This window comes from Ursus arctos, unplaced genomic scaffold (assembly GCF_023065955.2).
Source record: "Ursus arctos isolate Adak ecotype North America unplaced genomic scaffold, UrsArc2.0 scaffold_26, whole genome shotgun sequence".
Classification (NCBI taxonomy): Eukaryota; Metazoa; Chordata; class Mammalia; order Carnivora; family Ursidae; genus Ursus; species Ursus arctos.
The window spans coordinates 6,580,540-6,601,602 of record NW_026622941.1 but is presented as its reverse complement, the minus strand read 5'-3'; the positions used below and the strand labels follow the sequence as shown (position 1 = coordinate 6,601,602).

Below are 21,063 nucleotides of genomic sequence, written 5' to 3'. Positions count from 1 at the left end.
CTCTGAGCTCCGCTTGGTCTAACCACATCTTCCGTTATCTTCTCTTCTGGCAGTGTGCTCCGGGGGGCTGCCTCATGGAGCTCTGCATCCAGCTCAGCATCATCATGTTGGGGAAGCAGCTGATCCAGAACAACATCTTTGAGATCGGAGTCCCGTATGTAATGACCTCGTCTTCCCCCCCACTTGCCGCCAGGGCCTAGCCCCACACGGCCAGACTTCCAGCAGGACGTTCCGGCGCCCTCCTCTCCGAGAGTCCGGTTCTTTACTCCTCTGTCCACTGGCCAGTAATCTTCCTCATGAGGCAGGGCCCCTCCCACAAGGCTTGTTTGCCGATCTGATTTGGGAGGGTTGAGGCTTAGAAAGATTAATAGGGCCTTGCTTCGGGAACCTAATGGCTAAGACGCAGAGCTAGGAGTCAGGTAGTTTGGACCTCAAAGTGTAAAATACGATTAATGCTCACTGTCCTCCCACCGGATAAGTAAAAAAGACTCTCATGGTGGATATAAATGAATAAGGAAGTTTGAAATGCTGTGTGATAATTTTGAGAAATCTCTAAGAAGCGGTGGGATATATGATTTTAGGAGAGGAAGGATGCAGAGCTGGTAAAACTCACACGGGATCTCCATGTGGATCTTCTCTCCCCTCCCACGTGGTTTGATACAAATTTCATAGCAGGACCTCTTTCAGTTAGGTATTGCACTGAGAGAGGCATGAAAAGAAACAATGACTCACAGGCACTGGATCTAAAAGAAATGAAAACTCAATAATGAAAGCCTACCTTCAGGTCAAAGAACAATGTAACCTCCCGCCCCCATCTTGCATTTCTATTGCTTTTTGGTGCTCATGTACCATTTCTTAGGCTCAATGCTTCGGGTGTTTTTCTGCCCTCACTCTGAGACAGTCTCGGGTAGCCCTTGGGTGTGTGCTTTTCTTGGAGGAGGATGGGTAAGAATGTCGGTGTCTGGGTATCTTGTAGCACCCCCCTGCTTAAGCCAGCCTCTAGTCATCGGTCAGGAAATGATCACTTTTGAGAACTCCGCCCTCCCAAAGTGTGCCCTGTTCCCAGCTTTCTGATCGAAAGTCGTTCGGTGATAGTCAAGCAAAGCTGGAGACACACATGGTCACCGTTCTCTAGGAGCTTACCATCTCAGAGAGAGACCACATTTGTTATGGATAAACATCCAGAAAATATACAGACCAAGAAAAGATGTACCAAAGCCACATCTGGCTCCTTTGAAGCTACAAGACCAGCCCTTCCACTCCTGCCACAAGGGAAAGTCTCCATTCTCCTTCAGACATCTGGGGAAGACACCTGTCCTTCCAGTGTGTCGTTATTCTGCTCTGGATGGAATTGTATACAGCTGGCAGGCATGAGATTTATTCATCCCTGGACATTTGCTCTACCACTTAGTCCATTCACTCTGGACCCAGAGGCCTTTTATAGAGGATAAGAGAGACAAGAGCTCTGGCAGATGTTTGGACAATGTATTGGCATGTCCCCCCACCTACCAACTCCATCGGCTCCATAACAGATGAAATGAACACACGGCTGTTTGCCTTGAAGGCTAAATTTCCTTGTTTATGTTTGATACATGTTTAATATGCCACACTTTAATGGAGGGCAATTGCACAGTGACTCATAAAGCTATGGGCAAGTCACTTCCCTAAGTCTTGCTGTCCTCCTCTCTTGATGAAAATGATGGCATTAGAATCATCTCTAAGGTGTTCTCATTTCAGCTCTCACGTTCAGTGACCCTCTCCTTTAATCAGTGAAACTGGACACTGCTGGTTCCAAATACAGGTCCCTTCTATTTCAAAAGATTGTTCCTCATTTCAGTTTCTAGTCTGTTAGAGGACACATGCAACATAATTATGTAGTTAATTTCGTATGTATGTAATATATTAACTATATGAGATACATAGTTAATTATAATAATAAATATGTTGTTAATCCCTGAGGATGTAGGACAAAAATTCTTCTACCAAGCCCCAGTATCTTTTATCTCCAAAGTTCTTTGTAGGTCTACAGGCCGTATTCTGAGTTTGGCCACGTGAAATCACTATGATGGTGATGATTGGATTTTCCACTCCCTAGTCAGAGCCTGCTCTCAAGAAATTAGACCCCACCCAATCCAGAGTTCGAGCATCTAGTGATATCCTTATGTGTGACACCGCTGAGAAACATGACATACTCAAGAAAAGAGAAAGGAGTCTTTCATTGTCAAAAGAGAAATGACAGTTGAACCTGACAGTACGGAAGGAGAGGTATAAATTGAGGCATTATAATATACTCACTGTGTGACCTTGGTAAAGTTATTCTAAAAAGATTTTCATGCAACCTGGCTTATGTGAAAATAAAGGTTGGATGAATGCCCAGCCGTCCAGAAAATAGAAGATATGGAGTCCAAGAAAGGAGGAGCCATTCTTCGGGGTTCCAGGCAGCCTAGGTGCACTGAGCTGTATTACCTTTATGTCTGTAAGTGATGGTTCGTGAGTGTTGCTTGTCCAAGAATGAGATTGGAAAGACCAAGTCAGGAGCACTATTTTTCTCTTCTGTTCAGGGCCTGATGGCTTTTGGCTCCTGTACCTTCAGATTCTTTCCCCAGAGGAGATAAATATTAGTCTTAGAAGCCAGATTTGATTTTTAAAAACAGAAGCAAGTCTGAGGAATTAGGTAGGTGATTATACTAGTTAAGAATAATTGGGATAAAATATATAAGATTATGTAGTTAGAAGATGTTTATCATCTACTTCTGAAAGCGATTTTCTAAGATTCTTCCAAAGAAAATTTTGAAATATTAAAGACTATCTAATTGACTTTTATCAGTAACGAGTCAGCTATAATTTCTCTCTCTCTCTGAGGGTGAAACATTCTTATTAGATTCTGTGTGTGTGTGTGTGTGTCTTGCAAAAAGTACCATATCCACAATTTTGATGCCCTTGAGAATCTTACAGTCTAGTAGGTTTCTTGTAGAACATTGTTTCCCAACTTCAGTGATTTGTGAGCTATTTTTTTTCATACAGCATGCAGCCTTTATTTATTTTTTTTATAATAATATTTTTTTATTATGTTAGTCACCATACAGTACATCCCTGGTTTTTGATGTAAAGTTCGATGATTCATTAGTTGTGTATAACACCCAGTGCACCATGCAATACGTGCCCTCCTTACTACCCATCACCAGCCTATCCCATTGCCCCACCCCCCTCCCCTCTGAAGCCCTCAGTTTGTTTCTCAGAGTCCATAGTCTCTCATGCTTCATTCCCCCTTCTGATTACCCCCCCTTTCTTTATCCTTTTCTTTTTAAAGTGTTTTTTCCTCACACCTACCTAAACAGCTATTTGCATATTCATCTCCCTTTTTATTTAAATAAAATAACGAACTCACTTTTTATTTAAATTCGTAACATTTCTGAAAATGGAAAACGGACACTGTCAGCTACCATGAATAGCAAGTAGAAAGTAGCAAGTAGAAAGAAATACGATAAAAAGTAAACATTATTAAACAACCAATGACATTGGTCCATGATCTGCATTCTCTTTGTTGTAAAGGAAGTTGCACAGGCACTGGGGAGTTGTTAAAGACATGCCAGCAGCAGACTGGGGTTTTCTCCTTGACTGCCATCAGACAGGCTGAACGAGAGCAGGAAAGGAAAGAAGTCTCCCAGATGCTCTACTGAGATGAAGGCCAAGTGCAGAGACCTCCAAAGGTGTCAAATGAACTGCTGGTGCGATGTGTCTGTGTCTCGGGAAACCTTGCTTTAGACCAATAGTATCACCTGTTAATCCCACAGGTTTCCACAAGGCTGGCACAGATGTGGGGCATGTGCATGGATACGGTACAGCTGCCCTTTGGGACCTGGAAAAGCCTCGCCGCCTCGCTCAGACTCTCCTTGGCTACCCCTTAAATCTGGCAGGTGCCAGATCTACCCCCAAATCTGCAGGGCTGTCCAGCAGCCTGGCTCGTCCAGGCACTTTCCCCCAGGCAGTGGTAGTCCCACCTTGGCCAGGCCTGATTCAGAGGCCCCTGGGATGAAGGAAACAAAGTGCTTCAAAGGGAGGCAGTAAAACTGGGGGCAGTAGGCTCCTTAAAGACAGCTCTGCGACTAATTGAGGACATGATAATAAATAAAACTGGGTTGCGTGATCTGGCCTCGGACTATCCCCACTCAGCAACCCCAGGCTTCTGGGGCCTGACACAGTTGTGACAGATGCTTTCCAGAGAGGAGCTGGATGGTTTTAAACATTACAGGCCCCAGAACAATGCTCATCGGCATCTCCATCTGAGATGACTTCAGACATGGAGGGCTGCGTGGCAGAATCGGATCTTGTGCTATTTATTACCCGAGTCCCCTGACAGGGGTTTCCATTCCTCCCCCACTGCTGCCCCCCACACTGTGCCTTTCCCATATGTGTTTGTGCAAGATAGACTTTGCATCAAGATCGCATGGGGCCCCTGAAACATGCCACCCCACGTCCCAACTTCTCACCATAATTTTAACTCAAACTTAGCTCCAGTCATTCTTGAAGCAAAATTGGAAATGGGCCTTTTATTATTAAGAAAGGTAGATTTTTTTTTTGATAAAAGATAAAATGCTGTCTTTTTCAAATGCTTCTCCTGGGCAAAGCCTGAGGCAGCCAGAGCACATATATGAATACTTCCAGCAGCAAAATGTCCCCCCATCCTATTCATACTAAAAACACCAGATCACATCCCAAAATAGCTGTAATGTACCCTGGACACGGCCGGCAAGATTTTATAAACTTTCTGCTTTTTTTTTTCTTTTGGTAAATGTGATAAATATTACATTTCAAGACATAAAACAGTCTCTCTTTAAAGCCATCACAGGCGAAGGAGGTCTGTGTTCTCAAAGACAGTGGAATCTGGCCATGAATCAGAAGTTTAAGGAACAAATTTGAACCTTGTCAGGTGTCAAGGAAAGGAATACATAGCTCAGAGGTCGCGGTGTTCCTCTTCTTTGGCCCACTTAGGGCTTAGTTCTGCCTTCTCTAATGAGGCCTGAGGTGTGTGGAGCCAGGGTCCGTGGGGCGCTGCCTGGGGTCCAGATTCCTGTGGCAGGAAGGCCTAAGGTGTGACGGACAATCACCATGGTCTTGGGGTGAGCCCGTGGGGCACAAGCAAAGGAAAGGCTCCAAGCTTTCCGGACAGTTTCTCAGACCTGTCATTAAAAAGGGACGGAAAAATAGCAGAGCAGATGAAAAGGACAAGGGGGTAACATCAAAGGAGTTATTTTAACGAGCAAGTGCATCATACGGTCGGAATCATAATCTGAAGTTTTCCAAACGGCCCATCTGTATGTTGTACAATTTGCAGGATTCCTGTTAAATCCTGTTCTCGAGGGACTTTATTAATTTTTTTAATGCACACTGAGATCTCCAGGAGGGGAACTTCTGGGAAGGAGGGGTGCATAAGAATTATTTGTGGATTCCCCCCCCCCATCGTCTTTGACCTCCCTACAGTGTATAACGCTGTGATGAAGTCTATCCTGAAACTCCCCTTCCACCCTTCCCTTCTTTGCCACATGGGCTCAGAGTTGACCTTCTGTTCCTAAGACGGCTGCTTTCTTGCCCTTGGAAGGCTCCACTCCCTCTCCCCAGTCCTTGACTGTTGGTGTTCCTTCCCGTGCTCTATCCACAGGTGGGGCTCATTGCTAGGGTTTCGGGTCCTCTCTCCAGGGTGATTCTTACCATTGTTAGCTTCCACCCGGACCTGTTTTAAGGGCTGTAGACCCATGTATAAAAGGCTTACTAGATATCCCTACTTAGTTGTCACGTGGGATCCTCTGCCACAACCATTCCTCCCCTTCATCAAAATGGCCTCTTCTCTAGTGTTCTTGTTTTAGCAAACTGTATCACCATCCACACCCATGCCCTAGACCCCAGAATGGTCCTTGGCTCCTCATTCTGCTTCCCTTCCCGTGTACGAGTCACCACCAGCTTCTTAACTCTGCTTCCTGAGCCTGTCTCAGCCTTCCTCATATCCACTGTAGTCACCGTGGACTCTGCGGCCTTAATCTCTCACCTCAGCCACTGCCTAAGATGGCCAACAAGGCCTTCCATGCTGCGAAGTTGGTGCCACCTTTTCACTCTTCTCTTTCCTTACTTTTTCTCTCCTCATCTCTGCTCGGAGCCTTTTGAACTCCTTTCAGTCTCTTCTCTGAGCCATTCTCATATTTGCTTTGGGCCATTGCACAGATAATCTCCTCTGCCTAGAACACGCCTTCTCCCTCTTTCCCATACTTCTGTCATCTTTCATCATTTAATTGGTTTACACATCTCTTTCTTGGGGAAAACTTTCCCTGATTTAGGTTAGGTTAGTTTTCTGTTTTCTGTTTTCATAATTATCTAAATCTCTCCCTCCATAATGCTCATTACACATTATCAGTAGCAATTGTTTAAGTGTGCGCTTCCCCAGCTGGATCACCTCATTAAACACATCGGATGTCATGTTTTTTCCTGGAGACCATCATCTGGGAATCTTCGTTCTCCTGTTCAAACCCAAACTGTTCGTTCACTAAACCTTCTACCTAGTTACCAATCCCAGTTAGACCCAGCACTTCCTTTTTCTGATGGATTTCTTGTTTGCTGAATTCCATTGTTTTCTTTCTTATTTTATATCCTTGGTTGGTGAAATTCATTCTCCAAGAACTTCATGAGGGTGGATGCCTAGAAGGATATCATTTTTAAAACCTTGCATGGTTTACATTTTTTTATTCTGCCTTTGCACTTAATGTATAATTTGACTGGGTATAAAATCCCTTGCTAAAACTCATTTGCCTTCTCAATATTAATAAATTTTTCTAGCATTTTCTAGTGTCGAGAGCTGATGTTGAGAATTCTATTTTTTTGTTTCCAAATAATTTTTAGAGAATCTGTCTCTCTGGAAGTGGAAGCTTTTAGAATCCAGTTCATTATTCCTAGAATGGTGAAATCTCACTATCATAGGCTTTGGTGGAAGTCCTTTTTCTTATCATTATGCTGAGTAGGTCCTTCCAATCAGAAAATGCATATCTTTCAGCCCTGGGACGTTTTCTTGTATCTCCTTGTACTTTCTACACCATTTTCTCTGTCTTCTCTTTCTGATTAAATGTTGGAGTTGCTAGACTGATTAATTTTCTTATCTTTCTTTCCCATTGTCGTTTCTATTTTTTTTCTGAGAGTTTATTGATATTTTAACTTCCTATCATTTTATTGGATTTATTGCAGATCTAGAATTTCTCCAGTTCATTTTTTTCCTCTGAATAAACTTTTTACTCCTGCTGATATTGGGAAAATGGTAGTTAGTCACCTGGGCAATATGGGTAGACAGAGAAACTAGAATCTGCTGTTCCATTGACCAATCACTACTGCCTGCCTTTGATGATACCTGAATGATACCTGATTGCCTGAAACTCCTGAACCCTTCTGAGATTGCAGCATGAGTGGGCTTGCTTTTCTCGGCTGTCTTTCACTGTAGGGACTTGGTATTCAGCCATCACGGCTTCACCTTCATCCACTGTCTGTCTTCCAAGATATTTATTAACATCTCTCATACATTGCTGTACTCATGACTCTTTTCTTTAACCTTGTGGTTTTAGACATTTTAAAATTCATTCACTGTCACTTTAGTAGCATTTCAGAAGTAGAAAGGAATATGTGCTCAATTTCCATAATATTTAATTAAAACCACTGATTTTTCTTACTAAAGATTTGGCCCAAATTTTCTGGTTACTGGTATCTGAAGCAAAAGTCTCAATTTGAGTTCTGATTCTGGACCTCCTCTTCCTCCATCCTTCCTTCCCTCTCCCTTTTCCTTTTTTTCTTTTTTTCTCTCTCTCTCTCTCCTTTATTTTTGTTCTTCACCTTTCCTTCTGTCTTGACCTGTAGACAGGGTCTCAGCCAGTCCACACTATTTGGCTTCAGAATCTTTAAGTTCCACCTAGGTTTTTTCTTGATTTCTTATTACCACAGAATTATTGCTTGCTCTTTTATTATGAAATACTGTATTTTACTGCTGCTTCTGTGGATCTCATTCTTTAAATCCTTCTGTGATGGTGATGATGATGATGATGCTGGTGGTGGTGGTGGTGGTGATAGGGACAAAGATAAATATATTTATTGAGCTCTTAGCATGTACCAAGCCTTAAGTTAAGCATGTTACATAGATTATCTCCTTTAACTGACCCTATGGGCTAGTTAATATTTATTTTCTCATAGATAATAAAATTAAAGCTTATGGAGTTTTAATAGCCTGTCCAAGAAAATATAGCTGTTGAGTTGTGAAACTGGGTTTTAAGCAATTATTTTCTGCCATCAAAGATCAGACTTTTACCCACTATACTACACCACTATTCTATGTCTTCTTGATGGCAAGTGGTATTACACAGGACACTGATCAAAACATTATTTTGAACCATTAGATTTCCACTAACTGTCAGGAGCATTTTCTAACGATGGAAGCCATACCTAAATGATATTGAGAACAGTCTTCTGGAAATAGCTGCATAGAGGTTAGATGATCCTGTGTGGGAAATGTGGGGGGAATTCCTGCATTGGATGGAGCATGGACTTCAAAATCCCTTTAACTCTTCAAATCTGTGATTCTGACTGTTCTGATATTAATTCTCCTCCCAACGATCTCCTAGAAACTTTCTTCTAGATTGATCAGCAAAACTGGTACCTTGTTCCTTTACCTAATTTCATTCTTTGTGATGGTGTATCAACAGGAAGTATGAAAAGACTATACCCTCAGACATATTTTAGCATTTAATAATAAAATTAATAATAGTTATTATCTAGTGAATGCTTGCTGTGTCCAGATATTATGCTAAGGATTGTATAAACATCATTTCACTTAATCCTCAGAGGCTGGGCAATTATTATTTTGGTTGACTTAGTCTACTTGAGCTGCCATCACAAAATATCATAGACTGTGGCACAAATAATAGATGTTGATTTCTCACAGATTTGGAGGCTGGAAAGTCCAAGATCAAGGACTGGCAGAGTTTGGTTTCTAATGAGAGCCACCTTCCTGGATTGCAGATAACCATCTTCTTACTGTGTCCTCCCTTATGTAGTGGAGAGAGAAAGATCACTGTCTCTTCCTTCTCTTATAAGACTACCAGTCCTATTGGATTAGAACCCTGGTTTTATTACCTCACTTAATCTTAATTACCTCCTAAAAGCCCTATTATCCCCAAATGCAGTCACATCTGGGGTTAGCCCTTCAACATATGAATCTTGGGGGGGAGTCAATTCAACCCATCAGAGTGGTAGACAACATTTAGGTTGGCTTTAATGGAAATATGATGCTGTTTATGTTATTAAGACCTGAAAACATTTGAGCTGGGAGGAGAGCATCTTTCTAGTATTTTCTAGACATCCTGTCTTCCCCATGAAGAGGGCAGATAGATCACCTGTTATATAATAGGATGGTCTCAGTATTTGGCAAGAAGGGCCAACTGCCTTGTTCCTTCTCAAACAGTAGGAAGAGTTCAGTTTCTTTGGGTTTGAAGAAACCTGACCCTTTGTGGGGGGAAACGTTCATCATCCTGTTAAGAAAACCTCACATTGTCTTAAAGAGAAAAGTAGTCTCTTTAGTTCCCTCTCTCTGTCCTTGGAGCAGAGATAATTTTAGTGTTAAAAAGCCTTAGTTTTTTTTTTTTTTTTTCCTCCTTCAGTCTGTAGAACTAACTGTCCTCCAGAGCTTTTGGTGACTGGTTCATTTCTTTCCCAGGAAGCTAAAGAAACTATTTCGGAAGCTGAAAGATGAGACAGAACCTGGAGAAACTGACTCTGCCCACTCAAAGCATCCAGAGCAGTGGGACCTAGACTACAGCTTGGAGCCATACACTGGACTGACTCCAGAGTACATGGAGATGAGTAAGATCCCATGATCTTTCCTTCCACCTGGGGGAGGATCACACAGGGGGTCTGCATGAAGGGCAAGGAAAGGGGTTAGGGAAATGACAGGGGAAGTCTCTGCATCTTCCTGGGCTTCATGGATACACAACGTCACCTTCAGTGCCACATGGAAGTGAGGAGGGTAGGGCAGAAGGAACCCTGGAATCAGAACCAGGAGCAAATCTATTACCACCTTGACACTAGGGTGATACACTTTTCTTCTTGGCCTTCCTCTCATCTATGAAATGAGAAGTTTGGTCTCTCAGGTCCCTTCCCATGGTGTCTGTCATTGACAAACCTGAAACGGAAATAGTGAAACCTGAAATTTAAGAATGGACTGTCCATTAAGCAAGAGCAAAGTAATCCTAGGACACTCAGGGCAAGGATGCATCCATCTTTGAAATGGAGACTATAGGAGAGTCCAGCACTCTACTCAGGTGGGGCTGGGTAAAGTATCAGCTTTTCTCTTAAAAAGTTGGGGTATTTTGTGTAGGGGATGAGAGGTAGATTTCTAGTTACAGAGCCTCTTGCTGTTCTTGGCGAAGGCTTGAAAGTAGGACTGCATGTAGTACAGGCTGGTGGAACACAGTCATTTCACATGTGGTTTAAAAGCCATGAGTTCTCCGTTACAAGTGCCCCAACTTAGATTAGCTGCCTTCAAGTTCTTGGTTGCTCGTGAATAATCCTGACCTTTTCTTGGGATGGATATTTGAGAAGCCTCTTCATCAGAAGTATCACTCGGTACTTTATCACTGGACCTATTGTTGTGCTTGCATAATGGTTCTGCCTCCTTTGGTTCATCACTTATAATAGGGGGCCCCCAATGCCTCTCTGTGCACCAGGCCTCTCACTTGTTATTTCTCATGGATATTTCTCCTCTTCGGTTGATAAGAATGCGTGTATGCTAAGGGTAGAGGGTCTAGAGTAGTAGATGGCTATAAAAGGTCTGTTCTAGTTCTGGGGTTCTAAAATTCCAGGCAAAATCTGCACTTTGTAATCTAAATACACTCACCAGAGAAGGAACAATCATCATATCTGCTTCAGGAACAATAGGCTAGGACCCAGTTGAGGTGAATATGTAGCTCCTTATGCTCTCTGTCTTTATCTCAGCGCTACCGACCGACCACTGATCCCTCTCTGGCACTGAACCAGGTATTTACACAGGTGATCACTCACACTCCAGATGCCACTCCTCTGTGTCTGCCATCCTGTCAGGTAGAAATTGCTGCCAGAGGCTTCCATTGGGGAAAGGGCTTACATTAAAAATCCCTGGGCTCTGTCTCCCAACCCCCAATCCTCCAACCCCAGTCCCCCACCCCCACCACACAGCTATCCATATAGGTGTTCCCGGCCTGCCTGCCTGTCTGTCCAGATAGCTGGCTACTTCCAAGCTTCCTCTTTTGAGTCCTTAAGAGCAGAGACACTTGAGCTTTAACCCCTGGGTTCAAATCCTGGCTCTCTGACCAACTATTTGGACAGCTTTGGGTAAATGGCTAACTTTTATGTGTCTCAATTTGCTTTAGCTGTAAATAAATAAAATTAATAATAATAATAATAATAATAATATGTACCTCATGGGATTGTTGTATTTAATGAATTAGTATCTGCGAGGTGCTTATTGGAAGAGTGTCTAGCACATATAAAAGTTGTGCTGTCGAGTATTGCTGTTTCTTTCAATGGTCTTGAGGTGCCAAGAAAGCAGAGCGTAGGGATCTATGTGCACTTTGTCAGCCACCGTGGCAGTGAATGGACACCCACTATGTGTTCAGACTTGGGCACTGTACGAAGTAATGAGAAGAGGAAAAAAACCCAAGAACTAGACTTCGTGGCTTCTAGAAGACGTTCATACCCCGATTTTGTAGACAGAAATTTGCCGCGGCACGTCTGCAGTGCGCAGCCGCAGCACCCTTAATTCGTCGATTGGGGAGAAGGACGAGACACAGACAGGTTAGCTTGCGAAAGAGAGCGCGGGTGCAGGGGACAACCGCCACGAGTGATCGCCCCGAACAGCTGCAACCTCGCGTATTTATTGGCAACAATCAAAGGCAATTACAATCACAATCTATCAAGGGAGTGATCCGTATTACATTCTAGTGAATAGTAGCGCATCACGGGGAGGGTCACGGGATAGTGGTGCATGATCACGGGGAAGGTCATGGGATGGTGGTACATCACGGGGAAGGTCAGGGGATCAGGTGATGTAACGTTTAGCAAGTAGGGCCTATTCTTAAGCATGTTTCTAGGGGCCCCGCGGGCCACCGCCAAGTCAAGAGCAATCAGGTTTCAGCAGTGTTCTGCACCAAAACAGCTGGGCATCCCCAACTGGCAGGCTGGCCGGGCGTTCCCCGCCGCTTGACTCTTAACAATGAAGGCTGCAGGGTCACCAGAAACATGTCTTCCTATTATATCCCTAACATAAGTCTTCGGCCAGTGGCTGCTGCAGAAATTAATTCTGTAGATAAAACAAAACACAGGTGCGTGCGCGCACACACACACACACACACACACACCTCTTTACAGGCTATAAGGGAACAAATCAACCATCTAATAGAAAGTTTGAAAATAGGGAAAAGAAGGGAGCAGGTCTCCCAAACTTACCTCATTTCAGCCCAATTTTTATTAGCAGTTTGGTGCCATTTCTTCTTAGACCCTTTTTGTTATGTATATGATTTAAAAATAAAGTTGTCATCATATGCACACATTTGTTGTTTTTTCAGTTAGTATTAGATGAACAAGTATTTTCTTTTTTTTTTAATTATAATAATATTTTTTTATTATATTATGTTAGTCACCCTATAGTACATCCCTGGTTTCTGATGTAAAATTCGATGATTCATTAGTTGCGTATAACACCCAGTGCTCCATGCAATACGTGCCCTCCTTACTGCCCATCACCAGTCTATCCCATTCCCCCACCCCTCTCCCCTCTGAAGCCCTCAGTTTGTTTCTCAGAGTCCGTAGTCTCTCATGTAGATGAATAAGTGCTTTCAAGTTGTCATATAATATTCAAAACTAAGAGCTGCATCATAAGTGATCCCTCTAATAAGTGTACCATAGTTTATTTGCCGATTTTCCAGTGAAGCACAGTGGAGGCTCATTTTCCAATTCTTCCCCTATTTTAATGATCTAATATATATTGTCTTCATGCATATAATCTTTTCAATATTTACTAATGATTCTTCAATGTAGATTCCTACAGATGTGATTACTAGATTGAAGGTATGGCCATTGTATAGTTCTTGGTTTACTTTACCAAATTGCTTTCTAAATTAGACCGATTCACCGAGCTACAGGCAATGTACAAAATACTCTTCCAGCAAATACAAATTATTTAGTATCCTGAAGTAATGTGATACGAAGGAATTATCAATGTAGAATAAGCTTGAGATTCTCAGCCTGTAGCCACCTCATTCCACCTTATTGATTTGAATATTCCAGACTCATTCTGTAAGACTCAGGTTTCACAGTGCTTCCTCTGTGAAGTCCTCATAGACCAAGCTCCATTCCTCCTTAGAGGAATCATTATTTACTTCTCTGTCCCAGCATTATATATGGTATACACAGTGATGGTGTATCTTACAGAATTATGGTAATATTACTCACATAGCTGTTCTTCTGCAGACCCAGTCTATCAGATTCTAAAGAGCAGTGTGTAGGAATCATGGCTTATTCATTTCCATGTCCTTCATAACCTAGCACATTTCCTGCCACATAAGAGGTACTCACTGTGTCCTATAAACAAAGATGAGTAAATGAATGGTTTATTAATTAATGAGGGATGGTTTCTTAACAGAAGTTAAGTGTTTACCAATTTTAAGTGGCAAATGAAGGATCATCTTCAAAGTGGGGCTTGTTTGATGGTGGGTCAAGGATGTTTTGAAGAGATTTCCAGTTGTAGGTGGGAGGTTGGACTTGATCCCCAAGGTCCCTTCTGGGTCTGATGGTCTGCATATTAATGATAAGAGTAAGGGAGAGTATTCCAAGGAAAAGGACTCACAAGGTCCAAGAGTCTCCTGGCCATGAGTAAGTGTTGCCAAAGCAAATGGTGGATGTTGGGTAGGAAGGGTTTGGATGAAGCTATGGTAGTTTAATGGTGAATCCAGAAGATCAGACAAGTTTGTGTTTCACATCAGGCCATAGGGAGCACTTGTAAAATCTTGGCCAGCTGTGACTGTGTTTTCCTTGAGGAAACAGGCAGCAAGTACAGAGGCGAGGTATTAAGACAAAGGAAGGAAGAAGAAACAGGAGGGTTCATTCACTCATTCTTTCATTCATCAAACACTTATTAAGCACATAGGGGAGGAATGAATTTGGAGACCAGGACAGGGTCAATAGTTCAGAATGATATTGATTCAGTCTTCTGTGGAGGAGGAAGCCTGAATCACACATGGGTTTTCCCAGCTGAGTTCCACAGAAACTCACTCCCAGAATTCTTTAGGCCATTTCGCTAAGCTATCGGTCATTTTAGAGACATGACTGTTTTATTTCATACTTTATATAAGTGCAAGTACTATGTTTCTGAGTTAGATTCCTTTCATTCCTTTTGCCTCTGGAATATCCTCTTCACCCTGGAAGGGAGTATTTGCTCCCATGTACAATCAAAGTCTGGGCTGCAGACTAAACTTTACTAAATATTACTCCACCTAGTAGTATAGGCTAAGCGAGGGTAGGGGTGGGCTCTGGAGTCAGACCACCAGGCTTCTAGTCCCAAGCCTGCATCAGCTAGTTACATGACTCTGGGCTTGATGCGTAAAGTCAGCCAGGCTTAGCTTCCTCATCTAGAAAGTAGATTTGATGAAAATAGCACCTACCTTATAGAATGGTTCTGAGAAGTAGGTCATGGATATAGAGTAGTTAAAAACCAGTGCTGGGTACACGTAGGCTCTCCGTGAATACGAACTGCTACTATTCTTGTCAAGAGTCCAGTTTCATTCCCTTTAATCTAGGAATGGACTAAAAACAGTTTGAAGCCCAGTTGCTGGCCCAGTCATTTAAGCGTCTGACTCCTGGTGTCCACTCAGGTTGTGAAGTCAGGGTCATGAGATCGAGCCCTGCATCAGACTCCACACTCAGCAGAGAGTCTACGTGAGATTCCCTCCCTCTCCTCTTGCCCCTTCTGTGCATGCCCCTGCTCACTCTTGTGCATGCACTGTCTCTCTCAAAGAAAGAAAGAAAGAAAGAGACAGAAAAGAATAAATAAATAAAATCTTAAAAAATAAAAAACAACAACAGTCTGAAGCCCTCAGTGTAGTGAGCCCTAGAGGTTCTTCCCAACCCATGAGTGTAGGGCTGGGCAGTAATGTTGAAGGACTGAGGGTACCAGACTCCAAAGCAAATCTAAGAGTCCCACTCAGAAGCATGAGATGTAAACACTCCAAGATGTTTGTCTTTTCAGAGACCTCTACGCCCTTAGGGCTCTACTTGTCAAGTCTGGCATCTCAAATGGGCTCTTTCTGTCATCTGTTTATCTAAAACCTACAAGCTTTTGGGGCGCCTGGGTGGCACAGCGGTTAAGCGCCTGCCTTCGGCTCAGGGCATAATCCCGGCGTTGTGGGATCGAGCCCCACATCAGGCTCTTCAGCTATGAGCCTGCTTCTTCCTCTCCCACTCCCCCTGCTTGTGTTTCCTCTCTCACTGGCTGTTTCTATCTCTGTCAAATAAATAAATAAAATCTTTAATAAAATAAAATAAAATAAAACCTACAAGCTTTTGTTCCTCCAGTCATCTGAAAAATAATCAGTATTGTCTTCCTGATCCAGGAATTCAATTATCCCCCTTAGAGCCTTCCTCTGGCTTCTTGAATACAGCTCAAGTTTTGAGGCTCCAAATGTGGGCGACAAGATGACTTTCTTCTGTCATTCACATGGTCATTAGAGGAAATCTCATTTTTCTTGGTCACGAGTTTACATCCTGTCAGACTTTCATGGAAAGGGGGGTGCATTGTGCTTGCAAACATACCTACTCATTCATTTGGAGTGAAGGCCAGATCATGACTTTGGAGGGCCAAGGGCTATCCATTCCCCCTGATGTCTAGATGCGTCCACCAAGACCTGTGAGCGTCGCCCAGTGGATGGAAACACATCGGGCAGGCCGTGCTCAGAGAGCAGGGTTGCAACACCCTCCTGAAATTGCAGATTTGAACTTGTGGGTTCAGGAGGAGCACCCCAGAGTGGCACAGACCCCGTCTTCTCCTCCAAGATTCCTCTCTGACTTTGCAGCAACTCCAGCTGGGGAGAGTCCCGCTCAGTACGATCCAGAACCTTTTTTATTATTGGCTCCTTACCTCACTGGTTTTGCCCCTACTAAGAATTTTGCATTCCCACTCAAGCCCCCACTGTTCCTCCTTCTTCCTCTTCTTTTTTATTTTTTTAATTAATTAGTTAATTTTTAAAAGATTTTACTTATTTATCTGTGAGAGAGACAGCATGAACAGGGGGAGCGGCAGAGGGAGGAGCAGAGAGGGGGAGAAGCAGACTCCCTGCTGACCAGGGAGCCTGACCTGGGGCTCGATCCCAGGACCCTGGGATCATAACCTGAGCAGAATACAGATGCTTAACCTACTGAGCCACCCAGGTGCCCCCATCTTCTTTTTTTCATTATCATCTGTGTTCCCCATGCTATACTTTTCATCTCCGTGGCTTATTTATTTTATAACCAGAAATACTTACCTCCTTTGCGTGATTGCAGGTACATCCTAACGTGTCCCCTGCTTCCTTTTCCCCCCTCTTCCCCATTTCATCCTCACTTTTTAAAATGGCTTTTCTAAAATGCAGTCCAAAGCATGTGTTCTTTTCTCCATAAAATCCTTCAATGTTACTGACTTCCCTTAAGTTAAAGTTCCAATGCCCGGCAGGGTGTAGCTTGCAAGGTCGTCCAGGAGCTGGCTCTGCGAATGCGCACCTGCTTACCTCCTGCTTCCAGGGCTGGTTTGCCTGTGCTGGTCTGTCTGCCTGCAGCAAGTTCTTGCTGAGTTGCTCAGGCTCAGACAAGTCTCTTGGAAGCAGTTTTGGGTTTGTCCATCAACAGTTCTTCTGGGTCTCCTACACCTGCTTTGGTAGAGGGAAAAAAATGTGAGTGTTTGAGGGCAGAGACCCCCTTTTTCCTCCCTAGACTCACCACTTGGCACATTTCCTGGAATGGAGTAAGACCTTAATAAGATCTTTCCTTCTTTCCTTCTTTCTTTCTTTCTTTCTTTCTTTCTTTCTTTCTTTCTTTCTTTCTTTCTTTCTTTCTTTCTTCCTTCCTTCCTTCCTTCCTTCCTTCCTTTCTTTCTTTCCTCTTTTTTTTTAGATTTATTTGTTTATTTGAGAGAGAGACAGAGAGCATGAGCAGGGGGGGCAGAAGGAAAGGGAGAGAGAATCTCAAGCAGACTCCCCACTGAACATGGATCCTGATGCGGGGCTCGATCTCACAACCCTGAGATCACGACCTGAGTTGGAAGCTTAACAGACTGTGCCCCCCAGGCGCCTCTCAGTGAAATGTGTCTTGAATGAATGGCACTTTAGCTCCCTTCCTTCAGTGGCAGAGAAATAGGGGCCTCACTCCTTTCTGTCCCATGATATTTGGGGAGGCCTTCCTTTTCACTGTGGACATATTTAGATATATTTTTTATATGTGGCAATTTTCATCTCCCAAGACCAGAGTGAACCATGTTTATGATCAGGGCTTCCCTCGAAGAAAAGTCACTTCTGGCTCTAATTTGCTCCTTTGCCTTCGGGGATCAAGTCGTTAGTGGAAGTGGACAGAGTGGAATGCTGTCCCTCGGACTCGGATTTAAGCTCAACTCCGATTTCTTGTCTTCCCTCTGCAGTGCCCCCATCCTGGCCATCCCCTGAGGGCATTGCTGGGTCAGCACCTGGGCCAGGCACCGAGCCCACAGAGGCAACAAGTGGGACCCAGGCCCTCCAGGACCTCAGGGACTAGCGGCCGAGAGAGAGGGCCAGACAGTTACAAGCAAGGGCCCTATTGTTACAAAACAAGCACGAAACAAAACGCAGCTCACTGTGCTTTCTTCAGAGAGGCTAGGCCTTGACAGCTCGCGTGTGACTGAGCAGAGGTGTGCTGTAGAGAGCTGTCCATTCTCCTCTTTGTTCCGGGCTGTCATTGCCCGCTCACCAGACTTCCTTGGGTTTTAGAACTGTACTGAGGCTGAACAAACTCTGGCCTGGAAACAAGACAGCCCTCTCCCAGCCGCCACCTCAGGCTTGTTTTGAGGCATTAGACAAGGCCAGGAGGAGAACCCATCCCGGGGGAACATTTCTCCACTCCTCTGCCTGGAGACTCCACTTCCTGGGACGATTCCTGCGTGTGTGGCCACAGGGATGGCTCCACCACCCTCCAGGCCCCGAGCTGAGAAATCTCAACATCGCTGTTCCTTCACTCTTCGGTCTCCACATACCTCCCATCCAGCTGGGTTGATCTTTTCTCTGGAATATCTCTGGAAGCTGCTGCTTGTGCTCAGCCTCTCAACCTCCTGCACCTGGTGCTTTTCCCAGCACACCCTCAAAACAGCCCCTCGCAACCACCCCCATCTTGCTCCTGCCCTGTTGATGCTTTCCAGCGTTAGTGTTGGTCTTACCATCCATTGTTCAGAGATTTCCAGGGTATCTTTACCAAGGCCTCTGTGGGAGGTTCTTTCAGTGTATTTAACCCTAGACTCCTTTTTACACATCCTTGGTCTGGCCAAGAGGGACCCCAACAGACAGCTTCTCACCCACAGCCTCCATTTCACTCCTTTCCTGCCTGACCTTCCCTAGCCACCTTGCCCTGGAACTCCCTGGGCCTTCTCATTCTGTTGTCCCCTCCTCTCCAAAACCCCTCCCCTCCCCAGCCCTCCGCTCCCCTCCCTCCCCCATTCCTCAGGATTTTAGCTGCCCCCACTCCCACCCCAGGATTTCAGACAAACTGCCTCCTCAGACAGCGATGCCTTTGATACCTCTGATAACTAACTTCCTGGGGGCAGGTTCCCGGAACCACAGGACCTAGTGCAGGCCCCACCACTGCACCAGCCCTGAAAACACACCAGAAAGCCCTGATACAGGAGGTACCCCTTCTCTGGCTCCGCCTTTCTCTTATCTAGGCTGAAACATCTCGCTTCCAGCAATGCTGCAGTCAGCTCTCATGTACCAATGGGCTGATAATCCAATGGGTGGATTACCAAGAATGGGCGTTATCCCTGTTTCTCTTTCTCTGCCCTCCTCCTCCTTTCCTGTCTCTCCCGCCCCTCCTCCCCTTTACTTCTGCCTTCTCCCCTCCCCCAGCTCAGGCCTATTATGTACTTCTTTCCAGCGAGTAAGCCAAGGAAATAAGAGAAGGCGTAATATGAACCCTTCCATGCTGCTCGTAGGTAGCAGCCCTGGGAAATAGCTTGCCGAGAGAAGAGAAGTCTGAAGTCCACAAATGTCCAAACCTTGTTGGAGGCAATAGTTTCTGCCATCCCTGTGGACGACTGAGGTTTGGTGGTAGTAATCCTGTCCCTGCTTCTGATTCTTCTGCACCTCTGTCTTCAAAGTGAAGCCCCTATTCTCTTCAGATGATCACTGTAGGGCAGAGCAAAGAGTCTCTCTCTTTCCTGTCTTCACAGGGTGTCTGTCAGGTGAGAAGTGGGTGTGAATTCAGCTCTGCCTTTATCAAGAAGTGTGACCTTGAGCAGGTCATATCATCTTTCTGGGCCTCACTTTCCTCCTTGACATGATAGGGAATTAGACCAATGATGATTTCTTCCTTGCAGAGATGTGACCCAAAACCAAATGTGATCATATAGTTTAAAAATATAAGGTAAAGCAGAGTCAACATCGCCCTCACTTTCTCACATTTCCAGATTATTTTTGAGTGAGAGAGCAAGGGAGGTTTGAGCATGCACGAAACCTGGCCACCCCAATGGAAGTGAATGGTGCACATAGTCATTTTTCACTGAGTGTCTTGACAAGAAGAAAGAGTTGCAAACCACTGGGCCAGGTAACCTCCAGGGACTCTTCCAGTGCTGGTATCCCAGTTCATACATCCAGAGAGAAAATGCACCTTGAGGCCAAGAGGCACAGGGAGTGATGCATGGTGCCTAAGGATGCCCACATACCCATTAATGGAACTGAGTCTAGAGCCCCTTTCCAGATCTCCAGATCATTGCACAAGAGACTTTCATCAGGACCCATGGGAACTCGATCTTTTGTGGAGGGATAGGGATAGCTTTTCTGCATCCTTCCCAACAGACTAGACCTCCCAATTCAGAAAGACCCTTGTCTTGGGCTTTGAACAAAAATGAGAGCAGTGAAACCAAAGCTGCTCACTCCCTCTGGTGTGCCTGACATGGTGATCCCTGGCTCTGCTCTCAGCTGTCAGCTTCCTTCCCCGTGATCTCTAGGACCACCCATGCAGACAGGAAGTGCACTGAGCCCACTCTGAACCTGTCAGTTGTAATGGTGAGGCAGGTCATCAGTTGAGGGGGGCAGCAGGGAGAGATGTATTATATTTACATTTTTCTAAATTGAGCTGGAACCAGGGCCCAGGGCCCAGCAGGCATGGGGGAGGGGCCCCCCCAGGTGAAGGGGGAAGCTGGGAGTGGGGGGTGGGGCTGGGAGTCAGCCTGTGAAGGGGGCACTGGCGGTAGGGAGCTACCTCTGGGCAGCACTGGGTGGTGGGGATGGGCTGGCCCCAGACAAAGAGAAACCTGAGAGTGAGGGATTAAGCTGGAGAAACCTGTGAGGGGAGCTGCAAGCTTTCGAGGGAATCTCCAATATCAAACCCTTTTCCTGAAGAGCTTACTAAGGGGGACTTCAAGGGTAGTCCCCCACCCCCACTGCTCAGGGGAGGAAAGAATGCCGGCCCAGGAGCAGGCCATGACATTAATCATCACTGTCCCCAACCCCAAAATGAGGCTTCAAAGCTTTTTGGCCACAGGCCCCTCACAGCCCCATTGTGGAGTTTTCTTCAGGGCCTGATGGGAGGAAATTCTTCAGTTGCTTTAAGGGCTGCAAGCATAAGTCTCTGGCACTTAAGGCAGTTTGACTTTTACAGAGTGGAATTTGGCATAAGAATGTAGGCCTGAATTTAATTCTGGAAGTTCCAAAAGAATTGCTTGATCAAGTTTTATTACCATTTTACCAGATAAATAAGTGATACAATTAAACACCAGTGGCCTACGTTCATATTCACGAAATTGTG

The 21,063-nt window shown here is 44.7% G+C and overlaps 1 protein-coding gene across 2 annotated transcripts in view; it reads left to right on the top strand.

Annotated features, from left to right (window-relative positions):
- The window catches only part of ANO2 (anoctamin 2), a 340,386-nt gene that overhangs the window by 293,046 nt on the left and 26,277 nt on the right, over positions 1-21,063 (top strand). For both annotated transcript variants that reach the window (XM_044385290.3, XM_057319039.1), the window contains 2 exons: positions 54-154; positions 9,737-9,882. In XM_044385290.3, coding sequence (XP_044241225.3) covers positions 54-154; positions 9,737-9,882 — 247 coding nt within the window. The remainder of the gene's footprint in view (positions 1-53; positions 155-9,736; positions 9,883-21,063) is intronic.